The sequence below is a fragment of the Suncus etruscus genome, chromosome 1 (assembly GCF_024139225.1).
Source record: "Suncus etruscus isolate mSunEtr1 chromosome 1, mSunEtr1.pri.cur, whole genome shotgun sequence".
In the NCBI taxonomy this organism is placed as follows: domain Eukaryota; kingdom Metazoa; phylum Chordata; class Mammalia; order Eulipotyphla; family Soricidae; genus Suncus; species Suncus etruscus.
The window spans coordinates 31,067,292-31,093,491 of record NC_064848.1 but is presented as its reverse complement, the minus strand read 5'-3'; the positions used below and the strand labels follow the sequence as shown (position 1 = coordinate 31,093,491).

The following is a 26,200-nucleotide window of genomic DNA, read 5'->3' as shown; positions in this document are numbered from 1 at the left end:
ACAAAATTGCTTTGTAATATATTACTTCATTCCTATTATTAGGTATGTTTAAATATAGATGGTAGCCATTAAAAACAGTTTGAGAAAATAAGAATGATGGGAAAAAAAACCCTTAATGTGACCTCATTGGAAAGCATCCCTTCTCATAGGATTATCCAAGTTCTTAAAAAATTTAGATCCAGAACATGCTCGGTGGGTCCAGAATGATGGTACAGTGGGTAGTGTATTTGCTTGCATCTAGCTGACCCAGGTTTAAGACCCAGTACCCCTTATGGTCTCCTGCCATGAATGAATTCTGAGAGAAGAGTTAGGAGTAGGCTATAAGCAAAACAACAACAACATATAAAATGTCTAAATGGAGTAATTCTTTTTTTTTTTTTTTGGTTTTCATGGACCATACCCATTTGACGCTCAGGGGTTACTCCTGGCTATGAGCTCAGAAATCTTCCCTGGCTTGGGGGGGCTATATGGGACGCCTGCGGGGGTATGGAACCGTGGTCCATCCTAGGCTAGCACTTGCAAGGCAAACGCCTTACCTCTAGTGCCACCTCTCGGGCCCCAAGAGGGAGTAATTTTTTTGTTTGTTTGTTTTTTGGGGCACACCCATTAGATGCTCAGGGGTTACTCCTGGCTACATGCTCAGAAATTGCCCCTGGCTTGGGGGGACCATATGGGACGCCGGGGGATCGAACCGTGGTCCTTTCCTTGGCTAGCGCTTGCAAGGCAGACACCTTACCTCTAGCGCCACCTCGCCGGCCCCAAGAGGGAGTAATTTTTAAAATTTAAAGGAATTGATTTGATGGCTATGAACCTACAACATTTCAATTCTTCAGCTATGTTTAAAAATCCCAGTTCTTGACATGACATTGAGGAACAAGGCTTTTTGGGAAATAACTTCATCTTTTCCTATTCTCATTCTGACTCTTAATTAATGCCACTGAAAACACTACTTACCTAAAAATCATACCATAAAATAATGATAAATTATAGAGCAGTCGTTTGAACAGTTTGCTTAAATTACGAGTGAAACATTTAATGAAATATTCACGTGACTAAAACTCAGAAAAGATCATCTCTGATGGTGGTATAATTATGAAATTTGAGTTGCATTTGCTTCCTATCCTATCCTATCCTTCATTTATTTTCTTTTATGAAACGCCACTGTGGGGTTTATGCACTTGAGGACTTTAATTAGAAAGTGGCCATCTGCTTTAAAATATATGTGTCACTTATTTTCCTCTGCATTTGCTTCATCATTTGCAACTATTCTCCATTTGAAATGTTCTCATTGACATTATCTTTCAGAAAGCATATTTACTTCATTTGATACACCTGTAAGTCATCCACATATAATTTCTTCAGAAAAAGAAAAGCATACTAATTAGCTCAAAATCTTCTGCTCCTTCTACAATTCCCCTTTGCAGAGATATGAGTTTGCATTTAAACGTGCTCACTCTGTTTAATTGGAATACATTTTAAATTAAGCAGCTTTGTATTTTTTCTTATCAACTAAATGAAGATCATGATTTTTGTGCTGCATAATTTGTGATGGAGAATTAAAAATATACAGAGTTGATGGATACTGTCACCTTATCACATTTAAAGGAGTGCTTTCAGACCTGTAGCAGGCATATTATACTGAAAACTAGTTTTAAGGAAACTGCTGAAATGATCATTGGCAGGATCTCCATTGAGCAAAAAAACAACTCATGACCTCTCTAGCAGCTATTATTCTCAGAGCTATACAATGTTTCTCAGAACAGGAAAAGCATTTTAGGGAGTAGGACTCTCTGAGTAGATTTTGTTTTAATAGTTTCATCTTATTCTAATAGCGAAGTTGGAGTTTTAAAATTCTATATATTTAGTTAAGATTTATTAACATCAAAAAGGTAGTACAGTAGGAAGTGCCTTTGACCTGGATTTAATCCTGAGCAAGCCATTTGATTCCCCCATACACCTTTAGAAGTGATCCCTTAGTACAAAGCCAGGAAAAAATCCTGAGCACCACTGGATGTGAACCCAAAAACCAAAAACGAAATACCAAACAAAAAGTTGTCAGGAGAATGTGATGTGTATGTGATTGAACTGGAATGAAACTCTAAAAATGAAAACTTTCATTTTTCAATATTTAAGGTGAATTAATCATCTTCTTATCAGAATAAGAACTTATTTTGACTTATATACCACTACTTTCCTGGCAATGGAAATTATTAGAGGAAGCTGTTGTTTTATTCCTATATGTTACTAGTTGATTTATGTTTATTTATTTACAAGAGATAATAGACAACACAGCTAAATAAAGTTCAAAATCGCCAAGAGTTGCAAGTCTCCCCAGTCTTGAATTTAAAAAAAAAATATCTTTATTTAAGCACAATGATTAAAAATCTATTTGTAGTTGGGTTTCAGTTATAAAAGAAAAACCCACTTCACCAGTGCCCACCACCTGTGCCCCCAATATCCCTTCTCCAGTTCCCACCAGTGCCCCCCATATCCCTTCTCCCTGACCCCCTGTATGTATTTGAGCCAGGCATTATATTTCTCTCACTCATTACCATTGTCATGACAGGTAAAACCACTATGCATAAGGCCCTTGCATTTTGTGCTTGATAATTTACAACTTTCGAAGAACTTTTTCAGACAGCTTTATGAGCTAGGTAATATGAGTCTCAGTTTTTCTAATGCAGAAGACTAATAGTTGTTTAAACTTTGGTACTTGAGGGAACCGAACTAAAATCTATAGTTCTAATGAGGTGTTTTTCCCACCACATACCACTGTTCATTCTTGGTGTTCAAAGTCACTTTATTACTTGATTTATTGGGATTTCCCAAAATCAAACCAGTTCTTTTTTTCTTAAAAAGACAAAATCCTGACAAGAGGAGAGAGGTTGGATGGTTTTGGACTGTTACTAAAGAAGATAATGGCTATCCTTATTAAGAGATTCCACCATACCCGCAGAAACTGGAAAGGTCTCATTGCCCAGGTCATTCTTCCGATTGTCTTTGTGGCTACGGCTATGGGCTTGGGGACGCTGAGAAATTCCAGCAACAATTATCCAGAGATTCAGATATCCCCATCGCTTTATGGTACCTCCGAGCAGACAGCCTTCTATGCGTAAGTTTTTCTCCTTTAATTAAAGTGACATTTTTATAATGCATTCTGAGGTGCAATTGTGTCTCAATAAAGTTTATGAAAGGTTAATGAACAAAGAATTTAGGACCCATAGGATCTAATACTCACAAAGAACTAAATCATTCGATTCACTGCAACATGACAGTTCGTGGTGAACAGACTTTCATAGCAGCTCTGTTGGTGTAAAAAAATTAAGTCAGAGTAGTATATTATTTTATAGACTAACCTTTAATCAAGGAAACCAGATTAGATTTCCCAAGCTATTGTAAAAACGAATAGTAACATTAGAATTTTCTCTAGTAATCAAAAAAAAAAAAAAAAAAACACAGAAGAAAAAGAAGGGGCCAGAGTGGTAGCACAGTGGTAGGGCGTTTGCCTTACAGACAGCTTACTCAGGACAGACTTGCCTTTGATCCCCAGCATCTAATATGGTCCCCCGAACTAGGAGAAATTTCTGAGCACAGAGCCAGGAGTAACCCCTGAGTGCCTCTGGATGTATCCCAAAAATAATATATATATATATATATATACATGTATATATTATATATATTCTCTACTTTACACATAATCTCCATGTAACATTTGGGAAAGTAACAGGGCAGCCAGATTGAGGTGGCCTTTTTCTCCATCACACTTTTGTTGCTTTGAAAACTAATCTTTCTCAAATTAAAAAAAATTGTCTATAAACACAAATTTTATTTCTTCAAACAATTCTTTAGGACAGATTTGAAATGAGAGGATGAGTGGATTAATTGTGGGTTTATTTCTGCCCTTTAACATTCCAGGAACTTTCACCCAAGCACAAAAGCACTGGTCTCAGCAATGTGGGCCTTCCCTGGCATTGACAACATATGTTTGAACATCAGTGATCCGTAAGTAGTACTTGTTTTTTTTCTCCTGCCATTACCGTGTGTGTGTGTATGTATGTGCATGAAAGTACATGTGTGTTTGCCTATGGATAAAGGTATGTGGAGCTGTGTTGATAAATGGGCTTGTATTATTGGATTGGAAGAGAGCAGACCTCTGACAAAATCTATATTTAGTACATTAATGTTTAATCTTCAATCACTTTCATTCATTCTGTGAGTATGTCCTGTGGTAATCATAAAAAGTACATGCTTTGTAAGTTGTAGACTTCTTTTGTGAACTTATTTTGGTGTAACTATCACAACACCATGAATTAGTAATGCCATCATATGATAAAATATTGAGCTTTATTAGAACCAAAGAAATCTAGAGTGATAAAACTAAGACTTAAGTTTTCTGATTCCCATTTATTTCATGCTCTTGCATTAAAGTATTGTTTACTCGAATGTAAATTTAACATGAGGATTATTATGCTAAAGTATCCCTATCCTATTAAAGGAGAAGATGAAAAGAAAAAAGATAAGAAAAAGGTTTAAAAAATAAACAGCCATCTTGGCCAATGAAGTGACTCAAAAGTCTGAAGCACACACTTTGCTTACACAATATCTGGATCCAGACACAATTCTGGCATGTTCACCTGAGCACTAACAGGAATGACCCCTTTGCTCCAAAGTAGAGTATCCTTGAGCACTAGCTGTGACCCCAGATTTAAAAACAAGCAAAAACAAAACTAAGCTCCATACTATAACATTAAGAATTCCATAAATACCTTCTCTCAACCTCCCCAAAAAATGTGGGATAACTTAGAAATGAAATGTGAAGTGCATGTTAGTTATAAACTAATCAGTAAGTATTTTCTAAGATCTTACACCTGAGTTTAATATCAAGTGCTCACTTACATGTTCCTATATAAACATGAGAAAATACATCTCATGTCAGCATCATTTATACTTGCAGAAGATGTATAAAGAAAAACAGACTAGAGAAGTGGAACATCAGTGGAGAACCTGTCTCTGATATTGGTGTTTGCTCCTGCTCAGATGCTGTCCAGGTAAGTTTCAGTGAGGTGGGAGGAAAAAAGGGGAGATTAATATCTGGACTTGAAAGTTCTTGGAGACATGAACTTGGAACTCTCAAACATGATACTTTAGAACTCAGGATACTATTTTAAATTCAACTCATGGCACATTTCCAAAGGTCAGTAATTCTATGATGACCTTTGTGCAAATGAACTAAAAATGAAATCATTTTCACTATAATCATAAGTTTTTGCACACCAAAATGCCACCATAGATATGTTATATTTGAAAATATAGCACTACCACCACTGTCATGATCAGGTGGGAAGTAATGTGAAAGGCCAATAATGAGAAAGGCCAGATAAGAGCTTCATATGTTCCAAGCATCTCCAGAATACAAAAAAAAATCCAGGTCCTGAACAAAACAGGACAGATTGTTCAACCATTACTTATCCTGTCTATATTCTGTAGATATGCACCTTCATTTTCTAGGCTTATGAACTAAATATACTGGGGAAATTAAAGATCTTTTAAGCAAACAGGTCCCTTTTAGTTTCTGAGAGTCACTATGTTGTCAACATTTTCTCAAAGAGAGGAAATCAGGAATATTTTCTTCAAGGTGATATTCAAGTTGTTTAGATACAATATTTTAAATAAAAATGTTTTCAGTAAAAACAACCTATTTTTGGGTATGTTTATTCTCATGCACGATATTTACTAACAATAAGAGCTGGGATCCAGCAAGCATCTTTTGCAATACTTTCATATTTAAATATTTAAATTACCCAGTTTTTAAAGGGTTATCTAATTTCACATCGAGTTTTGCTAACTCCTGAAATTCTCTGTGCATTCTCTAATTCAAAATGTAAGTCAGATTACAATATTTGAGATATCTGGATAATTTTTATTAAGCATATAAAAGATTTTCAATTTTTGACCTCGTATTCTGCTGAAGTATCTAAATAGCTATGCCCAATTGTTGGCATATATGATGATGTCTACTAAATGCAAAGAAATATAGACAGTATGAGGCTTATTTTTCTTTGTTTGTTTTTGTTTTTTGTTGTGGGGCCATATCCAGCAACATTCAGGGATTACACTTGACACCTGGCAGGCTCAGGGGACCATATGGAATAGTGGGGTTGAAACCCAGTTGGCCATATGCAAGGCAATGCCCTACCCACTGTGCTATTGCTTTGGCCCCAAGAACTCATTTTATTAGACTCATCACGTAGGAATAAATTCAATAAGATGAACATTGTTTAAAATAACCCCCTCACATTCCTGCCAACAATAAAGTGGATACTTCAAGTGGAATAGATATAATTCTGCATATAGCAAAATGAAAATAATCTAAAACAATATCATATGGAAGATTTCACAAGCATAGGATGTGTATAAAAACCAAATACTATTATTAGATTTATACCACATATAAATATTGATAAACTATTCTTGGTTGAGTGTGGGGCATGTTCTGAGGTGCAAGTGTTATACTATCTTCTGACACAGTATCTCATTGCACTGTGTTCTTTGACAAAATTTATCAAGTAGGTTACTTGATAATGTATAGTGTACTTTTTATGTGTATTGTATAAATCAAAAATAAATAAAAGATAAAATAATTATACAGTATACAAAAGGGTATATCCCTTTATTATTATGAAATCAGTGGCATTACAAAATGTGATCTTCACATTGAAGACCTTTAATAAGCATTTTTTAAAGGGGCCTATCACATTTTACATTTCATATACCTATGTACATTAGTATCAGGTTTTGCTACATAGAATATAAGCAAGAGTAGAAAATCTAAAAAAAGCTAGACTTCATGACAGCATAAGAGCATGAGAAACAACACTGGAAAGTAAATGGTCAGCAATTGCATAAATATAGTGCAATTTATATTGCATGGGTTAAGACACCTTCCAAGGCTGATTTGCCTTGATCTCTGGCATTGCATGCTTCCCTAAGTATCACTAATGCAGCTTGGATTCTCTGTTAGGGGGACAAAAGTAATCTGTGGCACCATAGGACCCAAGCAGCACTGCATCCTTAGTCTTTCTTTAGCATTGAATTCCAGCTTAGTTGGCCCAAAATTGCCAGTTGGGTATCCAAGGCCTCCCAGACCATCACTTATAGGGCCAAAATAAATGAATAAATAAATAAATAATAAATAAATAAAGTGGTTTAAAGTAAATTCTAAGATCGGTTAATCACAATGTATTGATGTATTTGATATTGACAAATGTGGAATAAAAATATAGGCCTCTAGTGATAGTGAAAATTGAGGAAGGAGTATATATGAACTCTGGACTATTTTTGTAATATTTTTGTAAATATTTTTCCAAATAAAGGGTATGTATACATAATCATATATATATATATATATATATATATATATATATATATACACACACATATATAGTCATGAGGCCAGAGAGATAGTAGAGCGTAGAGCAGGTAGGATGCTTGCCTTGCACACAACTGACTCAGTTTGATTCCCAGTATATGGTTCTATGAGCACCACTAGAAGTAATCCTCAGAGCACAGAGATTGAATTAAGACTTGAACAAGGCCAGGAATGGTTTTAAAAAAGAGTTTAATATAATTTTATAACAAGATGTTAAAAATGTATATTTTTTATTTGGAGATAACTTAAGCATATATAAATATTATATTCCTATTTACAATAATTAAATTTAATTTTAAGTTAACAGCCATGAAATTAAACTCTCACACGTAGGTTTGGTATATAAAAAAAAATATAGCACCATGCTCTCTTCGGCAGCACATATACTAAAATTGGAACAAAACAGAGAAGATTAGCATGGCCCCTGCACAAGGATAATATGCAAATTTATTGTGTTTCATATTTAATATATATACATTTATATAGCACCAATTTTTTAACTTAGCTGTGTCAGTTTCTAAAACGTGCCATTTTATCAAATGGAATAAGTACAATTTTCTTTCCTTTGAAATGTTGAAGAAATTTTGAATCATCTTACTATTTAGGTATTTCTACAACAATATTAAATCAACTGGAATAAAGAAAAAATATATCATATTAGTTAATTTATTCACCTTTGAACTTCATGCAAATTCAAAATACTATGAATGTGCATAAATAATAACTAATTGTTCCAAATTTGGCATAGACAAAATAACTTCCTTACAATGATTTTTGTGGGACCAACTAATGCACTACACCAGTCGCAAAATAGACAATTATGAAACTAAACTCTGATGTTCACTGCATTGTGTAGCATTATCTGGGAGGGAAAATAACCCTAATTTTTAACTTTATTTTCAGGAATGCCCTAAGTTGAACTATTCTCCGCCTCATAGAAGAACCTATTCTTCCCAAGTAATTTATAACCTAACTGAATACCACTTAGAAAATTACCTTATATCAACTGCTAATAAATTTACACAAAAAAGGTAAGATATTCTTTATACATTTAACTGTGTTTAATGTAGCTTTTTTGATTTTGAGAACAACTTTCCTCTAAACTTAAATAGAAGCAGATGTCAAATGATTATATGCATGGATAAATGCTGTTTTATATTAATAGTCTTACCTACTGATATCTAAGTATGATTCTAAATTAAAATTCATTTAAGTTAATTAAAAAGTATTGTATTTTTTTCTACTTAGGCCTAATAATAAATTGTCAAGTTTTAACATATTTTCTTTTTCATTTTAGTTGCTTTGTTTAAGCACCATGTTTACAAATTTGTTTGTTATTGGGTATAAGTGATACAATGTACACACTATCATTTACCACTGCAACCTTCCCTTCACCATCACCAATGTCTCCCTTTTCCCTGTATTCTCTCTACTCCTAACCTCTGCCTTGCTCTAGAGCAGGCATTTTCTCTCTCTCTTTCTCTCCTTTTGTTTTTGTTTGTTTGTTTGTTTTTACTCTGTTGTTTGCACTATTGTTAATGGATGGGTGCCTTTCCTGTTTGTTTCCTTTCAGCACCAAGTTCTTGTCCAGAGTGATCAGTTCCATCTATCATTGTCCTAGAAGATCCTTCTCTACTCTATTTATACTCAACATTCTTTGTTGTGAGCTTTCTACTTTGAGCTGAACCTCTTGACCTTTGTCTCTATTGCCTCTGAATATTTTTACCGTACTATCTCTTCTTTTTCTTATATCCCACTACTGAGTGAGACTTCTATGTCTAGCCTTCTCCCTCTGACTTATTTTAGTCTCCATGTCCATAGGCAAATTTAATGCCTTCGTTTTTATGCAGCATTCCATGGTGTAGATGCACCACTCTTTCTTTAGCCACTCACCCTTTGTTGGGTACATAGGTTGTTTCCAGATTCTGGCTATTGTAAATAGTGCTGAGCTGAACATAGGAGCACAGAGGACACTTTTGTATTGTATTTTTGTGTTTCTAGGGTATATCCCTGGAAAGGTATTGCTGGATCAGAGGGAAGCTCAATGTCTAGCTTTTTGAGGAGTGTCCATATTGTTTTCCAAAATGACTGGGCTAACCTGCATTCCCACCAGCAATGAAAAGAGAGCCCCTCTCCCATATCTACACCAGCATTGGTTGTTTTTTTGTTTTGTTTTGTTGTTATTGTTTGTGATGTGTACTAGTCTCTTTGGGGTAAGATGATGTCTCTCTCTCTTTTTTTCTGGGGGGGGGGTACACCCAGTAACACTCAGGGGTTACTCCTTGCTCTGCACTCATAAATAGTTCCGGGCTCAAGACCATATGGGATGCCGGTGATCTATCCCAGGTCTGCCCTGGGTCAGCTGTGTGCAAGGCAAATGCTCTACCACTGTGCTATAGCTCCAGCTCCATAAGATGATATCTCATTATTGATTTTTTCTTTATTTAAACATCTTGATTACATATATGATTGTGATTAGGTTTCAGTCATTAATCATCAGGGAGATGCAAATCAAAACAACGATGAGATGCCATCTCACACCACAGAGATTGGCATATATCACAAAGAATGAGAACAATCAGTGCTGGCAGGGATGTGGAGAGAAAGAAACTCTTATTCATTATTGTTTTGATTTTCATCACCATAATAATTAGTGAAGTGGAGCATTTTTTCATGTGTCTTTTGGCTCTTTGTATTTCTTCTTTGAGGAAATGTCTCTTAATTTCTTCTCCCCATTTTTTGATGAGGTTAGGTGTTTTTTTTTGTTTGTTTGTTTTTGGTGGTTTTTTTGGGGGGGGGATCACATCCAGCAGTGCTCAGGGGTTACTCCTGGCTCTATGCTCAGAAATCGCTCCTGGCAGGCTCGGGGGACCATATGGGATGTCGGGATTCAAATCACCATCTTTCTGCAAGGCAAACGCTTTACCTCCATTTTATCTTGTAAAATTCAATCAGAGAATTGCTTATCTTAAATATTAATCCCTTATCTGATATGTATCGGGTGAATAGTTTCTCCCATTCCATAGGTAGTCTTTGTATCCTAGTCATTATATCCTTTGAGGTTCTTGCTTCTTAGCAAGATTCACAAAGAAGAATGGAGAGAGAAACTTAATAAGCAGAATAAGAAATGAAAAGAGGGAGATTACTACAGATACTACAAAAATTCAAAAGGTAATCAGAGACTACTTTGAGAATAACCATGCCACAAAATAAGAGAAAAAAAAAAAAAGAAGTGGATAAAGTTCTGGACTCCTACAACCTTCCAAGGTTGAACCAAGATGATCTGAAATACCTGAACAGACGTAGAACTACTGAGGAAATTAAAAGGGAAATCAAAAGGCTTCCCAAAAATAAAATCCCAAGTCCAGATGAATTCACTCATGAATTCTTTCAAACATTAAAAGCCAATCTATTGACAATTCTTTTCAAGCTCTCCCAGGAAATTGAACAGAAACACTCCTAAAGTTTTCTTTGAAACCAACCTCACCTTGATACAAAAGCAGACAAAGACACCACAGAAAAGATAATTATAGGTCCATATCTTGATAAAGACATGCAAACACCATCAACAAAATACTAGCAAATAGAATCTAACAACTCATTAAGAAATTTATACACTATGACCAAGCAGAATTCATTCCAGGGATGCAAGGATGGTTTAACACACACAAGTCAATCAATATAATATACCATATCAATAAAAAACAAAGACCATAGAATTATATCAGTAGATGCAGAGAAAGCATTTGACAAGGTTCAACATCTATTCATAATAAAAGTTCTCAATAAGATGGGAATTCAAGAAACTTTTCTCAACATTGTCAAAGCCATTTATGAAAAACTCATTACAAAATTTTACTTAATGGGCAAAAGTTAAGCTTTTCCACTAAGATCTGTTACAAGACAAAGTTGCCCCCTCTTGCTACTTTTATTCAATATAGTACTGAAAATATTTGCCATAGAAATAGGGGCCGGCGAGGTGGCGCTAGAGGTAAGGTGTCTGCCTTGCAAGCGCTAGCCAAGGAACGGACCTCGGTTCCATCCCCCTGCGTCCCACATGGTCCCCCACTAGCCGGGGGCGAATTCTGAGCACTTAGCCAGGAGTAACCCCTGAGCATCAAACAGGTGTGGCTCCCCCAAACAAACAAACAAATAAAAAAAAGAAATTAGGCAAGAAAAAGTCATCAAAGGCATTCACATAGGAAAAGAAGAAGTGAAGCTCTCATTTGCAGACAACATGATACTTGTCTCAGGACAGCTTAGTTGGGCAGTACTGAGAGCGGTTTCAGGGTTGTACAATAGGAGGATATGAATGAGGAGTCGGTGAAGAGTGATTACTTAGACCAGACACACTCAAGAGTAAGTGAAACTGAGTTTGATTTATTGAAAATTCTGCTTCATATTTAAGCAAATAATTATCAATAGTTAGAAGTTGGGTAGATCAAAGTGTGACATGTTTTTTAGCCAGAGGATTAAACATTATGTGTCAGCACAGTTTTTAGATGGCCATCTAAAAGTTATATGTATATTGTAAATTCTATAGCATCAGTTTCATTTACCATAAACAGACATCAAAAAAGTACTTATTATTTCCTCCTGGATATGATTCTTGGTAATCAACAGAAATCAGAAAAGTACTTATTTTTCCCTCTTGGATATGATTCTTGCTAGTCAACTATTAATTGACAAAGTACACTCCTATTGTTTATTTACTATTATACCAAAGAGATATTGTAAAAAGAGGGCAGATGTAACTAAAAGACCAAACACACTTAGCCTACACAATATTAAATAACTGACTAAAATATTATTACTGATTCTACCAGCTTGAGAAAAACGTTATTGTAGATTATTCCATCAACTTAGAGTAAGTTAAATATGTTCTAGCAATTCTTGTTTTAATGCAAGGGGCAAAGGCAAATAGTTATTTTTATGTACTCAGTATTGTTAATTCTTATCACACATTAATATTTAGTAACTTCATTGTTCCTATCCTACCAAATGCTAACCTAGGGCACAACTGGCCTTTTCTCAGCAGTGTCTGCTAAGAGCACACCCCCTTTTCCAGTGAGGAGGCTTGGCCTTACCCAGCAATCTTGTGGATATTTGGACATCATGCCTGTAGGCCTGTTTGCTGTAGGGGCTACAGAAATACTAAAGCTAGAAAATCTTAGACTCCCTCTAAAAGCCTCTAGAAACAGTAGACTTGTACTTGTATAGTAAAGTGGCAAGCTACAAAGTTAATAGGCAGAAATCCATGGCTTTCTTATACACAAATAATGAAAGAAAAATCACATTTTTAATTCATAATTGTGCTTCAGAAAATCAGGTACCGTGGAGTCAACTAAACTAAAGAAGAGATAGAGCTATATATAAAAAACTACAAAACACTGTTTCAAGAAATAAATGAGGACATAAGGAAATGGAGACATATATCCTACTTGTAGATTGAGATAATTAATATCATTAAACTATCAATAATTCCTAAGGCATTGTACATATTTAATGCATAAAATAAAATTTTTATTTTTATAAAAATTTGGAATTATAAAAATTTTAAAATTATAAAACTTATAAAAATTTACATGTGGATTAGACACTCCTGAAATTTATATGGAGAAGTAAACATCCAGCTGAAAGAAAGAAAGAAAGAAAGAAAGAAAGAAAGAAAGAAAGAAAGAAAGAAAGAAAGAAAGAAAGAAAGAAAGAAAGAAAGAAAGAAGGAAAGAGAAAGAAAGAGAGAGAGAGAAAGAAAGAAAGAAAGAGAGAGAGAGAAAGAAAGAAAGAAAGAAAGAAAGAAAGAAGAAAGAAAGAAAGAAAGAAAGAAGAAAGAAAGAAAGAAAGAAAGAAAGAAAGAAAGAAAGAAAGAAAGAAAGAAAGAAAGAAGAAAGAAAGAAAGAAAGAAGAAGAAAGAAAGAAAGAAAGAAAGAAAGAAAGAAAGAAAGAAAGAAAGAAAGAAAGAAAGAAAGAAAGAAAGAAAGAAAGAAAGAAAGAAAGAAAGAAAGAAAGAAAGAAAGAAAGAAAGAAAAGAAAATGGAAGGAAGAAAGGAAGAAATGAGGAAAGCAAGCAAGCAAGCAAGAAAGTGCAATATCCTACTGAAACATTTAGATCTATTTATGAAATTTTTATTCATTAAGAAATATATATTTTTTTTTTGTTTTACACAGATATGGAGGTTGGAGTTTTGGGTTGCCATTGACTAACGACCTCCTTTTTGATATAACTGGAGTTCCTGCCAATCGAACGCTTGCCAAGGTAAATCATTATCTTTCTTCTGGAATGTGAAAGGTTATGAGTCCAATCACTTACCCATTTCTTCTAAGTTTTCTTGTTTCGTAGCAGAGTCTCTCAAAATAGTCACTGATTATCCTTAATCTGTGTAGTATCTGTATCTTCCCCTTTTCTTTTCTAATTCGGTTTGTTTAGTTTCTCTCCTTTTCTTTGTGAGCTTTGCTAGTGGCTTATTGATCTTTTTCTTTTTCTTTCAAAGAACCAACTATTGTTTTCATAAAATTTTTTAATGTTCTTTGAATTCCCACTTCATTAATTTCTGCTCCAAGTTTTGTTATTTCCTCCTGCCTACCTATTTTGGGTTCATTTTGTTGATCACTTTCTAATTTTATAAGTTGGGTCATTAAGTTATTTATGTTGGCCCCTTCTTCATTCCTGATTTGTTCTTGTGAATCTATACATTTTACTCTTAGTTCCATTTTTTCTGTGTTTCACAAATTCTGCTAATTTGCATCTTTGTTCTCATTTGTTTCCAGGAATTTTTACTTGGGTGAAGAAAATAAATATCATTTGTTAATTTTTAAGCCATGCTCAAGTATCACCTTTTATAAAATTACCTACATTCATTCTCACAACAAGACATCTTAACTGGCTTTCACAAAACAATATAGAAAGTAAATCATAGATTTAGAGATTTTTTTCTGTCATTTTTTTGTTCCTTGTTTCCCTCTATATATACACAAAGAAAATACTCTTTGTAAATAATTTTAATATAGGCTAATTTCTCTCTAAGTTAGATTCATAATTTCAACCTATTAGCTGGGTTTCTTGGATTGAGGAATATCAACATTTTTAACATCCTCTGCCTTTTAACATAACAGTTGAAGTATCTCACATCTTTGTGGGTATAACTAGGAAAAGAAAATTAGTAAGAGGATTTCAGCATTATTAACCTTGTTGCTGAGGACAAAATGCTTGTATGTAATGTAATTCTACAGCCTGACCAATATGACATCTTTTTACTCTATTACTATCGAGTGCATTATCTCTAGAAAAACTATAGACCAATCACAGAAACTGAGATAATATGAATTTCAATTTATTTCAAGCTTTTCATAGAAAGACTATGCGGGAAAATTAGTAACTCAGTATTTTTACATAGAAAATGTGATTGTTTTCCCAATTTCTGCCCACCTCTATGTTGGGAATGTAAAGATCATTGGTCATCACTATGAGAAAAGGTATAAATCTTTGGATAATAAATAAATATTGAAGAATTAGTACCCTCACGTTAATGCTAATTCTTTAAGTCAAGTGGGAACACAGGCTACTTTATTTGAACACTATACTGATCTTACCTTTTTCTTTTTCTAAATTTAACAGGTCTGGTATGATCCAGAAGGTTATCACACCCTTCCAGCTTACCTCAACAGCTTGAATAACTTCCTGTTGCGTGCTAACATGTCACGACATGATGCAGCCCGACACGGTATAGTTACCCCCAAAACGTCTTGTAATGCAGCTACTGCCACTCTCCCTGTCAAAAATTGTCAATTAGATCCCTTTTCCTCCCAATGGCAGGTATTTTGTGATGTCTAAACTACAGTTTTTTAAACTTGAGTCTGGAAGGAGGAGCTCTGCCTGATGGAGCATTCTTGATAATTCCTTCATTTCAAATTCATTTAGATTTCTCATTTATCAAGTCAGGAAAGTAACGTTGACTTCACATTTACATCTACTCTCATACAAATGAGTTGTGTCTCTTTGTGTTATTTTTAAAGCTTTTTACATGTATTAAGGCTAAAATGTAAGAAGTAATTAAGCTCACTAATATTGTTCACAACTACTAAATATAGAGATAAAACTTTTCAGCTAAAATTTTAGTCCTGATCTGTGACCATTAAGAGAGCACTTGCCACATAATGCAGGCTCAATATGAAATATTGCAGTTCTTACAAGCCCCCTCAAAACATGAGTAGTTCAATTTTCCGCTATCATTTTTTGGAGTCCCAGAAGTTACATTTGAATTCAAGTCCAACTGCAAGAGCAAGTGACGCCTGCCTCTTTATTTTTATATTTTTCAGACTCCATTTTGCTCACACTTCTCTATCCTTAGCCACTTCAGTAAGGTGTTCCCAAAAGCTTTCAATATGCCAATTAGGGACTGAAATTTGCAAGACTAATATTTTCTAATTAAATTGGTATTCATCAGACCATTTTATCTTCTTAAACCTTACTCAAATTATATTCCCATACAGATTTTAAGCAAATAATAATAAAGATGGAGAAAGAGAAGCACATGTATTGACATAGAATGAGTTTCTAGGCTAATAATATAAAAGCTTATGAAGTAGGAAAAATGACATGACAAATCTTTCAGAAATAATGTCTACTTTGTAAAATCTCCCTACTGTTGGGCTCAGTAATTTGTTCTGGATAAACTAGTGATTGTGGAATTAAACAGAAACTTTTGAGGTTATTCTTTCAGAGAAAACAATATTTTTCCCACAGCTGTTTTGGGATTTTTCTAGCATGTGGAACCTGAAGATAATCCTTGGATCTAGAGCATTAGTAATGGGCACAGTTAAAAGTGGTAATAGTAATGGGCCTATGCAGTCAAACAGGTTTGGATCTTTGGCATCCCATATGGTTCCCCCAAGCCTGCAGGAGCGATTTCTGAATGCAGAGCCAGGAGTAACCCCTGAGCACCATTGGGTGTAACCGCCCCCCCGCCCCCCCAAAAAAAAGAATAAGAGAAAATACATGAATGTTAGAAATGACCAAGGGGAGGGCCGGGCGGTGGCGCTGAAGGTAAGATGCCTGCCTTGCCTGCGCTAGCCTTGGACGGACCACGGTTCGATCCCCCGGTGTCCCATATGGTCCCCCAAGCCAGGAGCAACTTCTGAGCACATAGCCAGGAGTAACCCCTGAGCGTTACCGGGTGCGGCCCAAAAACCAAAAAAAAAAAAAAAAAAAAAAAAAGAAATGACCAAGGGGAAATGTTGCAAATGTATGTAGGGTAAGCATAAGGGAGCAGGACACGTTTAAAGGATCTTCCCTCCCCCAATCCCACCCCCAAGATCTGCTTTTTGAAACTAGTACTAGTCTTATATTTATTGTTGGAAACATTCTGAATTCCAAAAGGCTTTCTGTGATTCCTACAACTGTATTTATTAAGATACAGTCTAAGGTAAAATAAAAAAAAATTAAGAATTCTGGGGCTGAAGAGATACACAGCTGTTAGGGTGCTTGTATAGCATGCATCTGATCTGGATTTACTTCCTGGCATCCCATATAGTTCCCAAAGCACTGCCCAAAGTGATTCCTGCATGCAGAGCAAGGAGTAACTTCTGAACACCACCACCTAGTCACCCCCCCCCCCCACACACACACAAGATAATTAAGCTAACTAGGCCAGAAAGATAGTAGGAAATTAAGGCCTTTGCCTTGAATGTAACTGACTCTGGTTCTGTTCACCTAGCACTGCCTATGGCCCCCTGAGCACCACCAGGAGTGACTTCTAAGCACAGAATAAGCTCCGAGCATGACTGGGATAGCCTAATATCCTACCCCTTAAAATATACTATAAAGAGTAATTCTAGAAACTAAGCCTTATATTGATCCAAACAAAATGTAATTTTTAATTTATAAACAAGACAGTTTAAGTTTTCATTTCTAATTTTATTAATGTTTCTTACATAGACTTACTAGCATGTTAACTTTTTACCTTCTTTGTAAGTTTTATTTCTTCCAAGAAATCCATTTAAGCTCATAATACTTTTATTGTTCTGTAAAATGTGTCTTGGATCTGCAAGAGGTTCTATCTTTTTGTATGTTTGTTTTGGGGTCACATACAGTGTTGCTCTGGGCTTACTCCTGACTGGATCAGAGATCACTCCTGGTGGTTTAGGAAACCCTATGGGGTGTCAGATATGGAAACCAGGATGGCTGTATGCTAGTCAAGCGCCTCACCCACTTCATACTTATTGGGAGTATTTTAATAACAAATTATTCGCCTGCAACCTCAGTCACTTCTCTAGTTTTCAGTCATTATTTATTTATTTTTATTTTATAGGAATTAGAATATGGATTTTATTGAGAAATGGACATTTAAAAAAAAAGTCTAAGATGCAAATAATGATCTTTTAATTACCTTTGCAAATATCTGTTATATTCATGTGGTTCCCTCTAGTGGTTAATTTAATATGAAAATTTTGTTCTTGCCCTCCCCTGTCTCCTCTATTCCCCTAGCTTAAGCAATTGGGTTTTTGAAAATACAGAAAACACTGTACTTTGTTAAATATGTGTTAAATCACTCCTTTTACCTTACTATTTTTTCATATTCTTTACTGTTTTAGTAACAATGTTAAATAAGGGACCCTTTCTCATGCTAAAGTAATTCCCTCCTTGAGCATAAAAAAGAGGAATGGCATAGATTTTAAACTTTAGAAAATCTTCTTATAATTTGTCCCCCACCCTGAGTTGCTTATTTAAATATAATTCATTTAATTTCTTACGTGCTTTAAAACATAAACCTAAATGTGAGTAGATATAAATAAGAAAGTGAAAATCAATTATTTCACTATAAAAGAGGAGGGAAATACTTTGTACAAATGCGAATTTGTACCTCTCGCAAAAATTTTATATATAAAATAAATTAAAAAAGCTTTTTCTCCTTGTGGCATCAAATGTATGAAGATGGAATCATTTTCTTTAAGAAATATATTTCCAAACTAAAATTCTTTCAATCAGAACATAAGGAATAGCAGCATGTTGTGCATTGTTCATCTAAAAAGTGGTCTTTCCAATTCACTGAATACCTCCTAACTAAAAGAATTCTCTCTTCCTTAAGGCATCATCATGTACAGTCATCCTTATCCAGGCGTGCAAGACCAAGAACAAGCCACGTAAGCAGATCTAATTGGCAGGGCTTCTTTCTCCTTGGCAGTCAAGCTCTTTATAAAGTGCTATAATTGGAAATCACAGTTGTAGCTTAATGAATGTCAATCTAGAACACCTGGTAAGATAAGTTACTGATTGGGATAAAAAGAAGTTTCTGAAAGGGTATGGAGTGCAGTTGCCAAGTAGAGTCTGTTGACTGTAGATTCCTAGAACCTGCTGCTTTTCTAACTGAAGTGCACAAGTGCTTCATCATTTCAACTTCCCCTGCATAGTGTTTAAGTACTATTTCGATGCTCAAGACCTATACCTCCCTACAGACACCTTAGAAACAGATTTTTTCTTTCAAACATCCCTAGACAGTTCATATGCACTGCAGCTCTATTTATTCTAGGGTCACAGCAGAGTCATGCAAAAGATATTATCTTGCCGCCTTGCAGAAACACTTATTTACATCATGGTCAACTGTAGTACTGTTTTGTTGATGGTCTTAGTCATGAATCTTCTTGAAAGGGAATGAATTTCAAAAACTTATGTGTGCTTTCTCCTTCCTATTGTTCACCTAGAATGAGCAGCTTAATCGATGTTTTAGTGGCACTTTCTATCCTGATGGGCTACTCAGTCACCACAGCCAGCTTTGTCACCTATGTTGTACGGGAACATCAGACCAAATCCAAGCAGTTGCAGCACATCTCAGGAATTGGTGTGACATGCTACTGGGTAACAAACTTCATTTATGACATGGTGAGTAATGTGGTTCAGTACAGGAAATGCAGGGCAACAAGAGTGGAAACTATCAGCTTTATATTTGAGATGTTATTATTTCTGGATTGCTCTGATTATTGCCACTCTAACATTTCAAGGGGAAAAAAACAGAGACAGATCTAATGGGATTTCCTTCTACTTAGTTCACTCTTTTTCAGTCTAACAGTGCATTTTATGTTCACTCCAAGCACTTCCAGGAGTAATCCATGAGCACAGCCAGGAGTTCTTAGTACCATTCTAGTGTGATAGTCTCTCCACCAAAATAAAAAGGAGAAAAGGGGAAGGAAAGAGGGAAGGGAAGGGAAGGGAAGGGAAGGGAAGGGAAGGGAAGGGAAGGGAAGGGAAGGGAAAAATGAGGAATAAAGGGAAGGAAGGAAGGAAGGAAGGAAGGAAGGAAGGAAGGAAGAAGGAAGGAAGGAAGGAAGGAAGGAAGGAAGGAAGGAGGAAGGAAGGAAGGAAGGAAGGAAGGAAGGAAGGAGAAGAGAAGGAAGGAAGGAAGAAGAAGAAGGAAGGAGAAGGAAGGAAAGAAGGAAGAAGGAAAGAAGGGAGGAAAACAACTGGAGGGGAAAGAGAGGAAAGGAGAGGGAGAAAAAGAGGAAAGAAAAGAAAAACCAGAAAGAGTCGAAATGAGAAAAAGCTCAGATGGTTAGGGAAGGCCCTAGACCTGCTGGTAACTACTTGGGATAATCACATAGAATATTAGAACCTTGGGTCCCAGAAGAAACTCAGGAGTAAGGTACCTGCCTTGCATGAATTAGGCCAGGAGTTTGTTTTTTTGGCTCCTCTCTATGTCCCTGCAAACAAATATTTGGTGGTACTAAGTGATGCTCAGAACCATTGCAATTCTGTGATCCTAGATGTTGCAACAATGAAAACAATAGCAAAGGAAAGAAAAGGGGGGGGGTAAAGATTTAAAGTATTATGTATGAGGCTGATATTCATTCCACAGTTAGGAAATCCATCTGCTCTGCCCACATCTCTGTAGTCTGAGATTCCCTTGAATTCTTTACAAAAATATGTATTCTGAGGTCAGGCAAGTGGCATAAAGGGTTTGAGCATATGAATTCACTGGGTTCAATTCCTGCCATCGTACAAACCCCTGAACACTTCCAGAGGTGTCCCACAAACATAACCAAGTGTGACACCCTGCATCAAAGCAATAATACTATTAAAAAGTGAAATATAGATTTGTAGGTGATCCTCCAGAATTTACAATGTATACCACACTTATTATAACTGGAGTTTGGTATATATGCATTTTAAATAAAACTCCTTAAGTTCAAGAATTTATTCTGAAAAAATAATATAACAATAAAATAGCTTTGTCCAGTGGTACCAAATACTCAGGCTTATAAAATATTTAATTAAATAATAAATATTAATTAAATATTAATTAAATAATAATGACACATTGGAGAAGATAAGCAGAAAAGTAAAGGATGAATTTCATTGATGACTCTCATTTGCAGAAAATGATCCCAAAGTTCAGATAATTTTTTCTTGATTCCAAATGTGCCCATGTTGGCCCAAAGCCCAGAATGGGTAAACATTTGCCTGGTGATTATGGTGAAATTGTCCGAGTTGCTGTAAAGATCATTGACTTGAAAAGTTGGAGAGTAATTAGCTGCATATCCATTTTGTTAATGTATTCAGTTAGGGCTTAAATGCGTTTGTTGTGGAAGTCAAAAATTAAAGAATGTTGATGATGCCTCTGGACTTAATAGGGACTTGAAGTTAAAAAATGCTGAAAGCACATACTTCTGTGAAGGACTACTTAAGACAAGATTCCATTGTTCTTTGCCTATTACAATTTAAGAGATTTTCTTTCCAATTAAATGGTTATATTTTTCATTGTGTGCCTTTCTCTGCAAACTCCTGAACACTTGATATTTCTACTTACTGATGAAATACTCAGTTCTTATGAGATGCATAACAACTTCATACAACAGAAGATATTGGAAAAAAGAGCCTTAAAGCAAATGTTCATACAATGGAAAAAAATCCTCAAAAAAAGTAAACAGATGAAAATAAAATTCTTTGATAAACTCAACAGAAAAAACATAGGAATCTTTGGAATACTGAAGACTCAGGTATAAAATCCTCACTAAGAATGAACATACAAGGACATCATTGCAGGGAAACTCCCAGAGCTAAAGACTGCATGCACCCAAATCCTTCATACCCAAAGAGTACAAGCTAGAAGAGACATGGAGAAAAGAACCCCAAGAGATGCAACTTAGTCACAATGATAAATCTCACAGATAGAGATAGAATACTGAAAGCAGCAAAATCAAATCGGAAATTGCATTCAAAGGAGCATAATTATGATTTACAACATATCTGTCACAAAAGATCCTCAAGCCAGAGGCAGTGGTGGGATATAGTAACAAAGCTCAACAAAATGAATGCTGGGTGAATACTTTACCCAGCCAGACTCAGATTTGAAGGAAGAATACATAGCTTCTTAGGGAAACAATAGCTCAGAAACTATATAATCAAAACCAGCCTTAAGAAAATAACTGAAAGATCTACTTTATGACAAGACACACCAGGACAAGAGAAATAGCACAGTGACAAGGCATTTGCCTTGCACACAGCTGATCCAGAACAGATGGTGGTTCGAATCTCTGAATCCCATATAGTCCCCAATGCCTGCCAGGAGTTATTTCTGAGCACAAATTCAGGAGTAACCTCTGAGCGCCTCCAGGTGTGACCCCCCAAAAAATAAGGCAAAACACACTCACAGACTCACTAAACTTCTACACAAAGATGACAGTAAATCCCATGACAATTATCTCTTTCTATGTCAATAGACTAAATGCACCAGGTAAGAGAAATGAAGTAGCAAAATGTGTTAAAAATCTAAATCCAACGTTCTCCTGCCTACAAGAAACACATCTGAATAGTCAGAACAAACATAGATTGAAAATCAAAGTTTGGAGGAAAATCATCCAATCAAACAACTCCCTGAAAAAAACTGGAGTGGCTATATTAATATCAAATGACACAAGCTTTAGATTTACAGAAGATATAAGGAACAAAGACAAATATTTCATGATAATAAAGAAATGTGTACAAGAAGAAATGTCATCCTTAAACATATATGCACCCAATGAGAGACCAGCAAAATATTTAATACAATTGTTGACAAATCTAAAAGCAAACATTAATAGCAACACAATAACAGAGGGAAATCTCAATACTGCCCTGTCACCTCTTGATAGGTCAACCAGACTGAAACCCAACAAGAATATACTACCTTTGAAAAGAGAAATGAAAAAAAGTGCACTAGTAGATTATATATATATATATATATATATATATATGGCACTCTATATCCAGAAAATTGGATACACATTCTTTTCCAATGCACATGGATCATTCTCCAGGATAGACCACATGCTGGCCCATAAAACATACCTCCATAGAATCAAGAAGATAGAAATTGTACAGACTACCTTCTCAGATCACAGTGCACTGAAATTAGAGGTGAACTACTAAGGGATACAGAAGAAAAACTTTAACACCTGGAAATTAAACAGCTCACTACTGAACAACCTGTGGGTCAGAGATGAAATCAAAGAAGAAATCAAAAGATTCCTGGCAACAAATGTGAATGAAGACACAAATTATCAGAATTTGTTGGACACAGCAAAAATAGTACTAAAAGAAAAATGTGTAGATTTGCAAGAAAGGAAGAAGGGGCCTAAAAAAATAACTTAATGACACAGCTTATAAAATTAGAAATTGATCAACAAAATGGACCTAAAATCAGTAGAGAGAAGGAAAAATAATTGGCCTTCTTCTATACAAATAATGATAGAGAAGAAATGGACATTAAAAATCAATACCATTCATATAAGTACCACAGAAACACAAGTACCTTGGAGTCCACTTAACTAAAGTGAAGGATATGTACAAAGAAAACCACAAAACACTGCTTCAAGAAATAAAAGAGGACACAAGAAAACAGAGAAATGTACCCTGTTCATGGATTGGAAAGATTAACATAATTAAAATGGCAATATTTCCTAAAATTTTGTATGTATTTAATGCAATTCCTCTAAGAATACTTTTGAAATCCTTTAAATAAGTGAATCAAACACTCCTAAAATTTATTTGAAACAATAAACACCCATGTATAGCCAAACCACACTTAGGAAAAAGAAGATGGGAGGCATCACTTTCCCCAACTTTAAATTATAATACAAATCAGTAGTTATTAAAACAGCATGATATTGGAATAAAGACAGTCCTCAGACCGATGGAATAGACTTGAGTATTTAAGAGAATGTTCCCCAGACATACAATCAATTCATCTTTGTTAAAGGGTCAAGAAACTCAAATAGAGCAAGGAAAGCCTCTTTAATAAATGGTGCTGGGAAACTGGTCAGGCGCATTCAAAAAAGCAAACTCGAACCTTTAACTAGCACCATGGACAAAAGTTAAATCCAAATGAATTAAAGTCCTTGATATTAGACTCAAAACCATAAGGTACATAGGAAAACACATAGATTAAACACTATGATAGAGAGATTAAAGGCATCTTTAAGGAGGTAACATCACTGTCCAAACAAGTGGAAGCAGAGATAAATAGATGGGACTATATTAAGCTGAAAAGCTTTTGCACCTCAAAGGAAATAGTGACTTGGATACATAGGCCACCCACAGAATGGGAGAAACTATTCACCCAATACTCAATAGATAAGGGGCTAATATCTAACTTAACTGAACTTAACAAGAATAAAGCAACTAACCACATCAAAAAATTGGGAGAAGAAATAAAACACTTTCTCAAAGAAGAAATACAAATGACCGAAAATCACACGAAAAAAAAAATGCTCTACATCATTTATCATCAAGGAGATGCAAATCAAAACTACAATGAGGTACCATTTTACACCAAGACACTGGCATACATCACAAAGAACAAGAACAATCGGTGTTGGTGGGGATAAGGGGAGAAAGGAACTCTCATTCACTGCTGGTGGAAATGCTGTCTAGTCCAGCCTTTATGGAAAAAAAATATTTAGATTCCACAAAAACCTGGAAATTGAACTGCCATATGATCCAGCTATACCACTCCTAAAGATATACATTAGGAACACAAAACACAATACAAAAATGCCTTCTGCACACCTATATTCATTGCAACACTATTTACAATAGCCAGAATCTGGACAGAAACCAGATGCCTAAAAATATATGAGTGGCTAAAGAAACTGTGCTACATGTTTACACACTGGAATACTATGTAGGCATATGAAGAAAAGTCATGAAATTTTCCTACACAAGGATGGACATGGAAACTACTATACTGATTGAAATAAGTCAGAGGGAGAGAGAGACACTCATCTATGGGGTTTAAGAAAAATAATAAGCATTATTTTAATAATACCCAGAGACAATAGAGATGAATCTGGATGGACCGACCCATGATATGAAGTTTATCACAAAGAGTGGTAAGTGTAGTTAGAGAAATAACTACACTAACGACTTCCATGAGTTGTATGCCTGTCTCGAATACAGGCAGGTGTGGAGGAGGAGAGAGATAGTGAACTCTGGTGGTGGGTAGGTTGCACTGATGAAAGGAAGTGTTCTTTTTTTTTTTTAATAACTGCAAGCCAACTACAAACATGTTAGTAATCATGATGGTTAAATAAAGATGTTATTTTTAAAAAATAAGAGAAAAAGAAACACTCAGATCTTTTTCAACACCCCTGTGATCCCAAGGATCTATGAGGCCTGCTGTCTTGCACTGAGCAACTTCCTGATAACCAAATCTTAGAAATCAGCCATCTGAGAGATTCATGGAATTCAAAATAAAATCAGGATTTTAGGATTGACTTTAACTCATATGGCAAGAGAAAAATTTTAGAATAAAATCTGTACAAATAAATAGAAAATTCCATGTATTTGCAACATAAAAAGATATCCCTGTAACTGTGTCTGGGTCACTTTATTGCTACTTTACCTGAGAGGATATATAAACATATATATTAAATCTGGTTTTATATATTCTCATAGGTCTTCTACTTGATACCTGTAGCATTTTCAATTGGCGTCATTGCTATTTTCAAGTTACCTGCCTTCTACAGTGAAAACAACTTAGGCGCTGTATCTCTTCTACTTCTACTGTTTGGGTAAGCTGAATTGAAAGATAAGAATTAAATGAATTAAAGTCTCCAAGACACAAATGCTTAAATATCATTAAATAATTTATTGTTATCTTGGGGGTCCCATTAGCCACAAGTGATGAGTAATAATGGTTTGTAATTGTTAGTTTGTAGTTTGCAGAGTTATGCTTCTGAAATTAATTTCACTGTTGCTATAGTAATGCAATTAATGAGCACATACTACGAACCAGTTAAAAGGCCTAAAATTTTACTAAGTAATTTAATTACTTAACAGTAAAGACTTAAAGGACTAGAGATATAGTACAGGGGTTATGTTTTGCTTTTCATGTAATCAACCCATTTCAACCTCCAGCATTGCACAAACTCACCTCCCAAAATAGAGGTTTTAGAATGATCAGAAAATATAGTGTCAGTGATGTCTGAGAAACAATATTATTTTTGTATTCTGTTTATATAGCTAATACAGGTTGATATAATTAATACTTGGTGTAGCATTGCTTTTGCTCTGAAGTGCGTGAACAGTAGTCATCTAGTTAGCAATTGTGAGTGATGAAGGAATTCTGTGTCTTATTCTCATTCATTGGCACAAAGGTTGTTCAAGAATTTACTGAAAATAGAGTATTCAACTTATAGCAAACATGCCCTATTTGCTTAGTTAGACTACAAAAAATGTGGCTATTTCCGCTCAACTTTAAATTATAAGACTTACATTGCTCAAACTCACATTTCTAAACAAAG

At 35.2% G+C, this 26,200-nt stretch overlaps 1 protein-coding gene and 1 non-coding gene across 2 annotated transcripts in view; both read left to right on the top strand.

Moving 5' to 3' along the window:
• Positions 1-26,200, top strand: part of ABCA12 (ATP binding cassette subfamily A member 12) — a 216,814-nt gene that overhangs the window by 164,811 nt on the left and 25,803 nt on the right. The window contains 9 exon segments of the mRNA XM_049768435.1: positions 2,860-3,112; positions 3,916-4,002; positions 4,955-5,048; positions 8,333-8,460; positions 13,598-13,685; positions 15,045-15,150; positions 18,514-18,568; positions 19,127-19,304; positions 25,353-25,468. Of these exon segments, the coding sequence (XP_049624392.1) occupies positions 2,860-3,112; positions 3,916-4,002; positions 4,955-5,048; positions 8,333-8,460; positions 13,598-13,685; positions 15,045-15,150; positions 18,514-18,568; positions 19,127-19,304; positions 25,353-25,468 (1,105 nt within the window).
• On the top strand, positions 7,792-7,896 carry LOC126028130 (U6 spliceosomal RNA). Its single transcript, XR_007502391.1, has one exon. It is a non-coding gene; the product is annotated as a U6 spliceosomal RNA (small nuclear RNA).